Genomic DNA, 14,271 nt, shown 5'->3' with positions numbered 1-14,271 from the left:
CTTTCCTTAGAAGACGCTCCCGAGCAAAAGTAGATCGTGCCAAGACGTGTAGAGACGTGAGAGACCTATGAAGAACAGCCTCCCAAAGGAAGCTTCACATATTTTATTGAAAAAAATCTAAGAAATCATGTGAATCATGTACAATATTTTCTCACAAGAAAACATTTAAGCTGGTTTTTTAACGTTTCACAGAATTGTAAAACTTTTTCGTTTTCAAAAGGAAAATACACAATGAAACTACCACAGTATTATAAGTGTTTTTGTTTCTTTTCTTGTTTCTAGGGAAAAAGCTGAAAAATATTTGGTAAATTTTCTCCTTATGATTTGTAAGGCTAAGTACTATACTCTTTTATAAATCTGCTAAAAAGATACAAGGAAATGGGTGGATCACTGCTTTCTTTGTTCAAAATATTTTAAAAAGCTAAAATCTAATGACAACATGTTAAAATAATACATATTTTTGTAGGATGTTACCATTTCTATAATGGTTTCTCTACACTATATCAACAGTGCAATGGTGATTCAGTGTAAATCATTACAGTGTTTCATTGTTACAGCTTGTGTTCAAGTACATGTTCATGAACATGATCAAAGTCTCTATTTTGACTTTTCTTTTCCATTACTAAAATAAGGTTATAATTACAGTAGAATTTTTCCTATGGATATCTCTAAATCTGAACCAAATTCATAATACATTCTCTAAAAACCTGTTCAACACTATGAGGTTTGTCACGTTTACACATTTCCTGTAGATTACAGAAAATGGGCTAATTCTGCATCAGGACACCAAAGACCAAAAATGATTTCTCTCCATATATAACTAAACTATCACACTAAGTTAGTATACATCCTGGATAACTCAATGGTATTGGTAGGGAGAGAATAGCACCTTAGAGACAGCCCTATCTTAAAAAAAACCTTTTTTTTACAGCCTAATGATCTCGTTTGTTTGTTTTTTTTCTTTCCCTTTTTATTTTGTTTCTGGAAACTGGATCCAACTTATTCACATAAAATTATTTATGAAGCCATATAGTATAAATCGAAATGTTTGTATATCCAAAACAAACACCATATGGATGTTTGGCAGGCACAAAAATAAATTAATTTGATTAAATTATATGTAATCTGATAATATTTGGTCTGAAAAACATGCTAGTGTGTGTGTTTATAAATAATGTAATTGCAAAGAGCTGTGAGCCAGCCAGCCTGCTTGAGGTCAGCTCTTCTGCTGCAGCTTTTGGGCATAGAAGTCCCTGCACGTCTCACAGCAACGCTGGTACCATCGCATGTCCTGACATAGGTTCTTCTCACGTATCACCCGGCAGTACACAGGCCACTGATCTCCCAGGCACTTGAAAGTCAGCGCGGCTGTGAAGCAGAGATTAGGGAACTCAATACATGTAGGTATCCTAGGTTTCAGGAGTAGAAACAAATAGCCATCACTGAAGTGGGAGGATTTTGAACATTTACTTGGGCTCATTTATACTGCATTCTGGAACTTAAAAGAGATAAACACGCACGCACACACACACATCCTATAATAAGGAAGAAAATGAATGAATAATAGTCTTACTTAGGAGCTCTTTCAGACTCATTAAAGCTAGGTTTTCCCAAATTCAGTGAGTTGTAATACAAATGGCTTTTAAGGTTCCATTTTATGGCTTTCATTTAAGCTTCTTTGGATTTTCAGCTGAGAAGATTAAAAAGGAAAAATGACTACGTTCACTCCATCCACTTTTATGGGGTACAAATGAATAAGTGTGGTTATGGATGAACGAGCAAAACAAGTATGTTTGTGCTTACTTCACATTCCTTATTTCTTAGAGAGCAGACATCTCTAGGCGGGCTACCTGGAGATCTTGATTTCACGCATTTTTAAAATCAAAGCTGATCATCAAAAGTGACCGAAATTTACAGTAATAAAGTATGTGGAATCTTTCTTTTGCCACCATTCTAAGACGACTCATTATTTTACTTTTTAAAACCTCAGGTTTTCCACTGTGCTTGTGTGTTTGGGCATATACCTTCAAGAAATAATAAATAGAGAAAATGCAATTTTAATTAAAATTTTCTTTTAATCCATTATTTTCTGCCACGTGATACTTCAAGAAGGACTTCCAACTAATTGCTAGAGAAAGGGATTATGTTGTTTTGAATACAGGGATTTAGGGCATCTGTTCTAGGATTGCTTAACTTTTTGTCTTAACTATTCTTAATTCTTCTTGAACTGATTATTTCCTAGAAATGTTAATTATTTGGCTTGAAAAAGAGAATTTTTGTATTTCTGTGAAGAACCAGACTTTTCCATTTGATTGAATCCTATGCTTAAAAAATATCTAAGACAATTAAACTCCTTTCATTTTGGCAATATTGTTCTGTGTGATTAAACTGTTACCCCGTAGAGTACACACACAGATTAAAAGTAAAGGTGTTAAACATAAACTAACCCAATGACAGTCAGGTAGCAGTGCTGTTAAAAGCCACTAATTGCCAAAGAAATAAAAGCTAATTCATTTATGACATTTTTTTAGGCCAGTGCAGGCTCTATTTACTTAAAATACACAATCTACTTCTTGATGATAGATTAGATGGAATAACACAATTTGAGAGTATATATGGAACCATTTATAACAAAAGGAACAATATGTTACTAGCATTTATTTGTATTTAATATTATGTCCTTAAGGATTCAAAAGCTGTTACCTCTTTTTTGGTGGTTTAGATCCAGGCACGCATTCTTCTTGAAAGCCATTTTTACTCTATGTCTCTCCAAAGGATAATTTATACCCAGGATCAAAAGAAAGGCTATTAACAATGGAGAGATCTAAGATATATACCACAACCTCACCTTTCCAGAGACATTACCTTCATCGACAGTCCTGCCATGAAATTGGTCAGAACCCAAAATATGGTTACATCCTGGGACCCTCAATAAGATGACCTTGTGACGTATGGCACCCGTATTTCCAGGGCTCTGAGTAGATAGCTTCAGGAATCCGAAGTGTTTAGTCTCTAGGAATTTTTTTACCTCCTGACCATTTGTACTCAACTAACGGGTTTAGTCAGAACCAAACTAACTGGTGTAGATTAAGAACTAAGCTTTACGTTAATATACAAAACAGAAGAAGCCATGAGCATTTCCATGTTTCTCAAAACCATCCCTTTTTTGGTCCGCTTACCCAGCCTGGGTGATGTTATGGTATTTACGTTAATCTTCTCATTGCAGGGTTGAAGGTGGCATGGCCTGTATGCTGCAGGTTTTTCGGAAGAAAAACATTCATTTCCATGTCTTCCTGTGATCTTATGCATGCACTGGATAACGCGGGACTGCATGCCTTTGCCACAGGTGATTGAGCACTGCAGAGATACAAGGGTGGTAAAATTCCTTGTTGCTCTTTCCTTTTTCTAGGATTGTGAGCCATCTTTCCCATCCCTCCCTTAGAATTTAACGTGAGTCACAACATCCAGAGTTGATGCAAAACATGGGTCAGAAATGTTGATACACATAACTTGGGCACGCTGCTGTTCAGAACCTCTGGCTGACCATTTATAACCTAAGAAACTATGTAAATCAGTAATGAAATAAAGTCACTATAGACACATGATGACTAAAAATACATAATTTTAGCAGATAATGGCTAAATAGAGCCTTTCATAAAATTTGAAAGCTCTTAAGAGAAAAAGATGTTAGTTGCATTCCTTACGCAAGTTAAGTTTTGTAACAATCTGGGAATAACCTGGAAATGAAAATAGTATTCAGGAAATAATGGAAGTTCTATAATTCATTTAACTAAAACAGAATCTTTTCTGCCTTTGAAACTAACAGCATAAGTTTTATCACAAAATTAAATAGTCTAAAACATTTTTTAATAAAAAATATAAAAATAAAAAATAGTCTAATAGCCTTAGGATCTAATTTTCATTAGCATACTTTGTTAATAAAAAAATCAGGCTCTTACTAGTAATAATCTTCTTTATAAAATACATTTTGGTAAAAAATGTATTGCATATAGGTGAAAAATGAACAGATATTTGGAATGAAACAATTGCAAAGTATCTTCTAACTAGCTCTAAATTTATTATTGAAGATACTAAACAATTGGATAGTTCCTCAAATCTTGTCACTATGATTAAAGACAGACAGAGACACCTAGGTGGTTCAGTTGGTTAAGTGTCTGCCTTTGGCTCAGGTCATGATCCCAGAGTCCTGGGATCGAGTCCTGCATCGAGCTCCTTGATCAGCAGGGAGCTTACTTCTCCCTCTGCCTCTGCCTCTCCCTGCTTGTGTGCTCGCTCTCTTTCTCTGACAAATAAGTAAATAAAATCTTAAAGAAAGAAAAAAGACAGACAGAGGTTAAAAGAAAAAAAAATAATTATGGCCTTGAAATGAGGAGACTGGGCTCTAATATTGTCTCTTGCAACTAATTTATCTGGGACTGATTTTTCCTTTTTGTTAAGCAAGGCATTGCAGATTATAACTATAGTTTCGGGTCTAAATTACTACCAAAGTAAAAATTCTCAATCGCTGATTATTAAAAGTTACTGTAATCTGGCATTTTTTACGTAGTGAAGCTTTATAACGGGAAAGACTCTATGACTGCATCATCTAATTATTCAGTGTGCCAGCCAACAATGATATGACACAGGTTCTGTCAAGATTATAGTTTGATTAAATGTCTCAGAATATCCAATCATTTATTGAATTCTCAAGTATTTATTGATCACCCACTATGTTCAGGATCCCATGCAGAAAATAAAGACAGCAACAACTGTTAATATGCTGGAGTTGGTACTTTCATCAGTAAACTTTATTAACAAAACACTAAGACATGAAACAGCTGGTCAGATTATGAAACACTGCAGAAGTTGGCAATTTCATCCACTTTTAGCCAAGTGTTTAATATATTTTTTAATTTATTTATTTTTAATTTTTCCCAATTGTTTAGTGTTTTAAATAACGAGGTGCCCTAGAGAACGACAGTTTGCCGCTTGAGGATCAAAGGAAACTGATACCACTTACTAACACTAGTCAGCACTTACTTAGTATTTATGATACGTCAGGCTCTGTGTTAGGTCATAATTATTTCGCTATCTCACATGAAGCCCACGAGTGCTAGTTTTATCCCTTTTATACAGATAAGGTAGAGGCTCAAATAAGTGAAACAAATAGCCCAAAACTTTACCGTTAAGAAGTAGTGGAATTGGAATTTGAACTCACATATACTAAATTCAGAGATCAGACGCTTAAGCTTACTCGATAGCACAACATTGCTAATACTCCTGTTTATGCGAATAGTCAGAAATCCTTTCTTGCCCCTCTCCTGCCAAATGGACCTCTAAGCCTTGTATCTTACTATTAACTTAAACATTAATGAATTAGAAGGGCTTTTTTGCTTCATTTTGCTATAACCCAGGTTATAAGGAAGGAGAAAAACTTTTTTGCCTTAAAGGCAATTCACATGCATGAATTGTCTTGGGATAGGGTGAGCATATCATTTCTCACCCAAATCAGGCACTTGTGAAAAAAGTGGTTGAAATAATTATTCCTATACCACAGGCATACATTGGACAGTGATGGGTAATCTGGGACATAGAGTCACCTCACCTACAGACATTTTACTGGTAGAGCTATGTATTAGAAGAGAAACACAAATGAATACACACAGGAAATAGCTATTGTATTTCAAGCATTATCTAATATGCTTTTACACAGAATGTCTTGGTTAAACTTTGTCATAATCTTCATAACTTTAAAAATGAAAAGGGTGAGGTTCATAGAGATTATTTCTTTTATTCATTCGTTCAATATTTACTGAAAGTCCACAATGTGCCAAACACTGTTCTGGATATTGGGATATGACAGTACATAAAATAGACAAAAACACAGGCCCCCAAGGAGTTTACATTCTAATAGGAGGGAGCAGGAAAATAAAGATTTAAATTTCATTGTACATCAGATATGGACAGGCGCTATGAAAAATTAAAGCTGGGGAGGAGAGCATGGGAAAGTCTGGGGTGGGGGGCTTTGTAATTCAAATGGGATGATCACAGAAGGAATCATGGAGGGGGTGACAAAGACTTGTTCCACAAAAAGGAGAGATAAACATCAAATGCAAGTCTTTTGATTCCAAATATGATGGTCTTTCCACCGTGTTTCTATAAATCTCAGATTAATTTCAAGGGCTTTTTCTTTGTCTCTCCTTCCCTTTCCCCCTTTTTCCTACCTTCCTTCCTTCCCTCCCTCAGTCTTTTTATCTAATACATTTTAAATCTTGCTCTTCACAGAAGTACCAAGTAAATTTAAAATGCATTTGAAACAAGGCAGCACTCTAGACTTCCACTAAAGGCCAAAATGCTAAAATGTCAACATTAATTTGCCAGCAACTGGTAAAGAAACACAAGGTGTAGCTGATAACTTGCCATTGATATTTCTTTAACAAGGAATGTTCCCTGACTAGAGTATTTTAAATAGAGAGACTTGTATTGTCTGACAAAAATTCAACAGTTAATCTTGCCCGGAAGGACCTCTGAAACAAAGCACCTCATGAATCAATTCCATCAACTAGAAGCCTTTAATTCTGAACAGGAAACGCAATCTTAATGACCCAGATTTACCAGAGTAAAAAGGAAACCGTAAGCTTTAGAACAAACTTAAACAGTTTAGAAAATTGCTTACATGATTTTGGAGTTAATTTTGACCAAGATAACAAGGTACAAGGAGAACTGGTGTTGCTAATCCCTCTTTCCCACCAAAAAATGAGCCCAAAGTCTCTGGAAGTGAAATTTGTTTTACTGACTTAGTGATATTCCTCATTTCGGTCTACCTGAGAAAATTATGACCTTCTCTGCACTTGGGAACACAGGAGCCATATCTTCAGATAATATCACCATAGATTTCTCTTTTAATGGAATAAATCTTTCCTGGCCCTGGGACATTAACGGCAACTACTAACACTGGATTAATTTAAGTCTACACTCTACCTTACATATCAAACACTACACATGACTAGGGAAACTTTCTCAATAATTCACAGATTGGACCATTAAAATAATTAGGGAAATCATTTAGTAAATGAGAACATGAATACAAATCTTGGCAAATCAAGAGGCTTTATCCTCTTTTAAAACGAGATACACATTTACAGAACCTTATAACCATTTCTCTTACCTGAAATTTTGTTTTCTTTCTGTCATTCTTATGCCAGGTAATAAGAGCTGAAAGACTTTATTCTACCTACGAAAATTTCATTTGAACTAACTGGAAGAGAAATATCTGGAAAAGCAAGAGATGTACAAGTTGGGGGAAGTGTATAGTGGATGTTTCCTTGGCTCATATATTTTTCTAAAAATGGCCAAGGACGACCTGATGTTAGATACAGATTTAAGTCTTGGAAAGTTATACGTACTGAGTTAGATGATAGCCCTGCAGTGGACAGGATTTGCCAGCTTGGTTTCACAAACTTATGAATTGGCCTAAATGCAAAATGAAGAGAACAAGAAAAAACGTAGGAAAAACAAACACACTAAAAAATTTCTTAACAAACTCTTAACTATGCAGCATTATCATAGAAAGAAATGAACTCTGAATGGCTATGAAGTCCATCTCATGGGCAGGCCAAGGTGTGAAATCCTTCCTTTCATCACAAAAGATGGATGGGTGTTGAGGCATTGCCCATCATGTGAACTGCAGGGAGAAACTGACCATGCACATTTCACTCCTGACATAATATTACTTACGGCATTATTAGACAGTGTTGCTCAGGTCTTGGTTATTACTTTGAAAAACATGTAGTAAACACCTTAGAGAAGGTGTTAAAGAAAAGGCTGTGTATCTTGAGACAATTTATTGATGCCTTATAATATTATTTGTTTTCAAGTCTAATCTTGAAAGATCGAAGATAATTAGGTCTTAATTACTGCAATGGTATAAATAAGTTTTTGATGCATCAAATACTACATGGAAGATATGAGCTTACTCTGCTGCTAAATTTTCATTACTTTATATAGAAATACTCTTTTTGTGATAGTTTTAAATATGTTTATCAAGAATCTGCATCTTTTAAAAATAATCTACATGTATTGTTTCCCAAAGTTTCTATGAATACCATTATGCCGAGTGACATAGATTTGCTAAATAGTAGTGAATGACAGCAAACGTGCTCCGTAATACACTTACACAAGTAAAACATGCTTAATTCAAAGAAAAAGAGCTACATAGGCAGCAAGAAATAGCCATATAAAAATTTATAAAGTGTCAAAATGACAGAGGAGAATGATTTTCAGAGGTTCTCAAGGTTCATAGGTCCTTGTCCATCACACTACTTGAATCTACGTTTGCAAAGTAACAGAATTATCCTTCTGTCAATTGGAAAATTCATGAATCATGTAGGAGTTTCCATAATGGCTCATGGTAAAATCTACCAAGTGTTGTGTCTCTGTTAAATTCATCAAAGAGGGGCGCCTGGGTGGCTCAGATGGTTAAATATCTGCCTCTGCCTCAGGGTCATGATCCCAGGGTCCTGGGCTCAAGCCCCACATCAGGTTCCCTGCCCAGCGGGGAGCCTGCTTCTCCCTCTTCCTCTACTGCTCCCCCTGCTTGTGCTCTCTCACTCTATCTGTAAAATAAATAAATAAATAAAAATCTTTAAATAAATAAGTACATAAATAAATAAATTCATCAAAGAACATTGTTTTCTTCTTGCCCAAGAACTGGCCTATACTTCTAGAAAATGTATTTTCACTTAAGAACCCTTTAGAAATGGCATATCCACAAATATCTCTTAACTACTCACCTATGTAGAGAGGAGACTCTCATTCTTTGCACTGATCTCTGATTCTTCTAGTGCTTCCGTGCTTGATAGGTTCTGAGATCAAATAGATCTACTCTGCATACGTGATTCTGAACATGGAGCTAAAAACCACTTCCACATCTAGTTTTAGGTATGGGGATTCTGTAGTAAAGTGCCAAACTTTAAAATTATCGGTTAAATGGTAGTTTCTTACCTCTCCTTTCAGGGTGTCAGAATAGTCACAAAAACACTGTTATTTGCTACCCTGGATATTTAGGTAACTTGGATTTGGCAACAAACGGGGACAGTGTGGTATAAATAAATTTGTAGACTCCAGTTAAGTAATCAACTAGTTTGCCAGTGAGTTTATAGAACTATTAATTTATGCATGTTATACTATAAAACTCTTCAAGCTGTAAGTGCTGTCAAATGTCCTCTGAGACATCACACCAAAGAGGTGGAAAACCAAACAGTAAAAATACTACTGTAAGGTATTTATTTGCGGTTTTGTAGGCTAACAAACATCACTAACACCGGTTTGCTTTGGAGTTCCTTAGGCAAACGAACAAATTTCAGAACATTTAGGGGTTAAAAATAATAATTCTCACACTTGGCCAGCATGGAGATTACCCGAGATTCCTTCCTTCTTGACTGTGCCAAAGATATATATTTTGGAGAGAATGTGTATTCTCTAGGCCAACAGCTAAGGAAGGCTCTGTAATGCTTTACTCATTTCCAGCTGGCCTCTGTAAGAAATAGGAATTCCTAAATTAAGAGAAAATTGTCACTGGCACACAGAGTTCAAAAAAATTTTTGAAACCAATATAATAGACAATCTTACAGATCCTGATATAATCTCTAATGATCAGTGCCAATCTATAACAAGGTTAAAAGCATTGACTTGCATAATCTGTCTTTGGGAATAAGTGGATTATTCCAGAGTGGTTTAACAAGAGTGAAGAAGCATTCGCAGTGGAGAGTGGACCTCGTAAGGGAAGTAAATGATGACTTCTACTGGAAATTATTAGCACAGCATTCCTATTCATTTATGCATATGCTTGGCAGTTCCATCTTTCAACTTTTTAATAAAGTGAGTGTGAAACAAGCATACTAAGGAGCAAAAGTTAGGTTTGTTTTTTAAGATTTGCTGTTTGTTTTGGTCAGTGTTTCAGCGTCTTTTTAAAGTCGTTCATCTGCCTTATTTAACACATGGGTATTTGGACTTGAATCTATTCCTAGAGGTCAGACATTTGAGGATTTTTTTGCATATGTGTTTAATTAATACATCATTTGATTCTACAGTTCAAACTATTCTCTTTAATGAAAATGTCTGCATATCGTTATAGCCAATCAAGGAAATGTGTGTGGCAAAATCAAGCAGAATGCTTATGAGTGATTAGCCGAGAAGGCAATATGTTATGAAAGGGCTGTCAAATTAACCCCCCAAATCATTTTTTATATCAAAGTACACATTGATCACCACAATAATGGAAGGGAAAAAAAAGATGTTTTGCATTAAGAAGCAATTAATAAACACCAAGTCTTGAACACATTTGCAATTCTGCCAGTCCTCAGCCTATGAATCACACGTTGTTCGAGAGGTGAAAAAAGACTATCAAGACATTTCTATTTTATCTCTATCATTCCGGTGAAACATCTTCCCACCAGAGAGAACTGTTTGGAATGATGGTGATTGAATTTCCTTTTCAAATAAAATACTTTCCAGGTCTAGTCCAACAATTCTGTGTCCAAAATGGATCAGATCCCTCTGTGGCCATGTGAGAGAAGTGTGTATGTTTTGTTTTGTTCGTTTTAATAAAGTCTTGGTTTAAAATAGCACAGACAGCACTACGTAGTTACCTTTAAGTTATGCCAACCTGAAATAAACCAAGGACATGCCAGGTCACAGAGAAGATTCTTAAGTGTGCTTTGCTTCCATCCACTGCTTTCTTTCCAGGTTAGGTAACTGCCATCTAACCTGATGGCACCTATTTCAGCCAAATGGATTCAAGAGAATGCAGAAGTCCACCAGCTACCTCCAAGCTCAATGTTAAGCACTTTTTTTTTTTGGCTTAAGCAACATGTTATTCAAACAAGGATAGATTTACCTTTAAAAAAAAAAATCACATTTTTAAGTAGTTTGACTTATCATACTGAAAAAGGTCAAGGGAGTCATATATTTACATAAAAGTATACTGATTAATTTTCCCAAAGAAAAATAAGCTGGCTAGTAATTCTTTTGTAGTAAAATATATGCAACATTGTAGTTCTTACAGAATTAGAGTCAGAAGATAAAATGGATCAGAAGAAAAGAAATGCAATGTGTAGATGTATCCTACATTTTTTGCATACTTGATGAAAAACTTTAGTGATCATTTATTCAATAAACATCACTAAATGTAATGCAATGTTCTGGTCACTCAGAGAGATTTGTGAGAAGTGTTAGAGTGGTTAAAATATTCTTAATTTTTAAAAAAGATTATTTATTTGAAAGAGAGAGAGAGCAAGCATGGGGAGAGACAGAGGGGGAGAGAATTTTAAGCAGACTCTGTGCTGAGCGTGGAGCCCAATGTGGGGCTCAATCCCAGGACCCTAAAATCATGATCTGAGTCGAAATTAAGAGTTGGGCATGTAATCAACTGAGCCATCCAGGCGCCCCGTGATATTCTTAATCAGAAAGCAGCAATATAAGGCAGTAAATAATTAATTGAGAAAAAGTAACAATCATTAAGTGCAAAGAAATTCTGTCATTTATTGTGGAAGTCTTTGAAAAACCAGACACTTCAGATGGTCCTTGAAGGACTCAAGTGCTGGAGAAAGCACATTCTAGGCGGAGAGATATGAGCAAAGACACAGAGAATGTACAAATACAAACTGCTCAGGCTTCAGCTTAGAGGAGATACCCAATTAATGAGAATAATGAGGCATTCTCAATATGTAAGTTAGGACCAGAACATGGAAAGCTTTGAATGACAGCATGAGCATCTGCTGGTTGACATTCTAGCCAAAGACAATTCTCCGGAAGTACTTAGGCTATAGGATGGAGTGATGAAGTCATCCCTGTGAGTGGATGGGTCTGAAATAGGAGTATGCTGGTAAGGAAGCACATTAGAAACTGTTACTCTAATCCTGGGGAAAAATAAAATAAAAAAGACTGCATTATTATATTGGAAGCAAAAAACAACTGAAGCAAAGCCCTACTTGTATGAAGAAGAAGAGCCAAGGATAGTTTCCAGCCCGGGGAGCTGGGAGGATGATATTGACATTTTTCAAGAAAAAGGAAATTGGGAGTGGGGTATGGTTTGAGGAAATAAAATGGGGAATTTTGTTTTAAATATACACAATTTGAGGAACCCTTGGCACGCTGATGGCAGAGTCCGAGGGCAACTGAAGTTCGGGCTGAGAATAAAGAAAGACACAGCCCACCCCTCACTCAACTCCCTCCAGCTACACTCCGTTTTCTAGCTACACTCCCTCCTTGGGCATATTTAGACTTGAAAAATTTAAACACCATCTAAATGTGGATGATTCCAAAATTTATATTTCCAACCCATTTCTCTTCTCTGATCTACTCGATGCCAGTATTTAAGTCTTTTACAGGCAAATGAAACACAGTTCAAAAGGGAAGTGGAAATTTTTCCCCTCCAATTGGACTCTTCTCTTAGGCTTTCCTATTTCCTATCACAGAAGCATCTGTACAAATTGTTCAGACCAGAAAGCCAACCTGGGAGTCCTTCTTAATACCTTAATACCTTCCTCTTCCTCATCTCCCTCACAAATAACCAACCCCAGTTCTGTTCATTTTAACCTCAAAACAATTTCTCCTCATCTCTACTTAACACTACGAACAATCAGGATTTATCTGGTTACTATGTATCTGACACTATGCTAAGAACTTTCCGTGAATTATTTCATTTGGATTCATTAACTCATCTGAACAGAAGATGCGGAATTCAAACTCAAGCCTGTGGGACTCCATACACTGAGCTATCGTACCTCTTACAGACCCAAATCTTCTCCCCTCCCTAGAAATTCTGTAATAGTCTCTTAGCATCTTTCTATATCCATGACATTAGTCATTTTTGATCTGGTAGCCTGAAAATATTTAAATATTAGGAAAGTATGAGTTTCCTTCAATTTCAGACAGAAAATGTTAACTTGTTTACAAAATTAAAAGTAACATATGGATATGGTAGAATTCTAAGCACAGAAGGCCCTTTTCTCCAATGTATTTAAGATAAACTACTCTTTGTATATCTGTGCAGAAAAATTTTTAAAAAGATTTCATTTATTTATTTGAGAGAGAGCAGGAGCATGCAAGCTGGGGAAGGAGCAGAGGGGGACGGAGAGCGATAAACATACTCTGCACCAAGCATAGAGCCCAACGTGGGGCTTGATCCCAGGACCCTGATGAGATCACCTGAGTCGGATGCTTAACTCACTGAGCCACTCAGGAAACCCCAAATTTTTAATATGTATAAAAATAATATATGTAAACAACTTTAGTTCATACTATACAACTCTTCTGCATAATATTTGTTCACTTAATAGTAGGTCTTTGAGAAACTTTCCCATCATTATGTATTTATTTATAAATATATTTTTATAAAAACTACAGTATTTCTCTGTTTGAATATGGTATAATGATTTATATAACTAATTAATGGACATATGGGTCATTTCCAAATTTTTGTTGTGCCAAAGAAGGCTGCAATGAGCATCTTCATAAATACGGTTAGCAGATTAGGTAAGAATGTCTGTCTATAAGGAAAATCTTTGGCAATGGAGTTGTTGAGTCAAAGAACGTGTGCATTTCAAAATGAGATACCATTTTTCTCACCTATCAAATTCGTTAAATAATTGTGATTATGGGGCGCCTGGGGGGCGCAGTCGTTAAGCGTCTGCCTTTGGCTCAGGGCGTAATCCTGGCGTTCTGGGATCGAGCCCCACATCAGGCTCNTAATTGTGATTATGGGGCGCCTGGGGGGCGCAGTCGTTAAGCGTCTGCCTTTGGCTCAGGGCGTAATCCTGGCGTTCTGGGATCGAGCCCCACATCAGGCTCCTCCACTGGGAGGCTGCTTCTTCCTCTCCCACTCCCCCTGCTTGTGTTCCCTCTCTCACTGGCTGTCTCTCTCTCCGTGTCAAATAAATAAATAAAATCTTTAAAAAAAATTGTGATTACATCCAATCTTAGTAGTATGGGGAAACAGATATATGAAGGTACCTGGGTAGAAATAAGTAGAGTTTGCTCCCCGTAGATGGAGCTTTCTGGTTGCCCCATGGCAATCGCTTGTTGCCTTTCTGAGCCCTGAAGTCGTGTGTGTATGTGTGTGTGTGTATGTGTGTGTGTGTGTGTGTGTTTATATCTAAACATGTTTCCCAGTTTTATTATCCTATATGGACTTGTACATATTCTGTATATAGTATATAAAGTTACAGGTTTATATTTTTCTAATCCAATCAATTTGTGTTTTGTCTCTGA

The 14,271-nt window shown here is 36.2% G+C and overlaps 1 protein-coding gene across 3 annotated transcripts in view; it reads right to left on the bottom strand.

The window, feature by feature from the left end:
- Positions 1 to 14,271, bottom strand: part of ADAMTS19 (ADAM metallopeptidase with thrombospondin type 1 motif 19) — a 478,977-nt gene continuing 464,706 nt past the window's right edge. For 2 of the 3 annotated variants that reach the window (XM_034655959.1, XM_034655958.1), the window contains exons 25-26: positions 3,180 to 3,357; positions 1 to 1,368 (exon numbers count right to left, since the gene is read on the bottom strand). In XM_034655959.1, coding sequence (XP_034511850.1) covers positions 1,217 to 1,368; positions 3,180 to 3,357 — 330 coding nt within the window. In that variant the 3' untranslated portion in view covers positions 1 to 1,216. The remainder of the gene's footprint in view (positions 1,369 to 3,179; positions 3,358 to 14,271) is intronic. The other variant, XM_034655957.1, reaches the window with a different exon arrangement.

Source organism: Ailuropoda melanoleuca, chromosome 3, assembly GCF_002007445.2.
Source record: "Ailuropoda melanoleuca isolate Jingjing chromosome 3, ASM200744v2, whole genome shotgun sequence".
NCBI lineage: Eukaryota > Metazoa > Chordata > Mammalia > Carnivora > Ursidae > Ailuropoda > Ailuropoda melanoleuca.
This window is presented reverse-complemented; position numbering and strand designations above follow the sequence as displayed.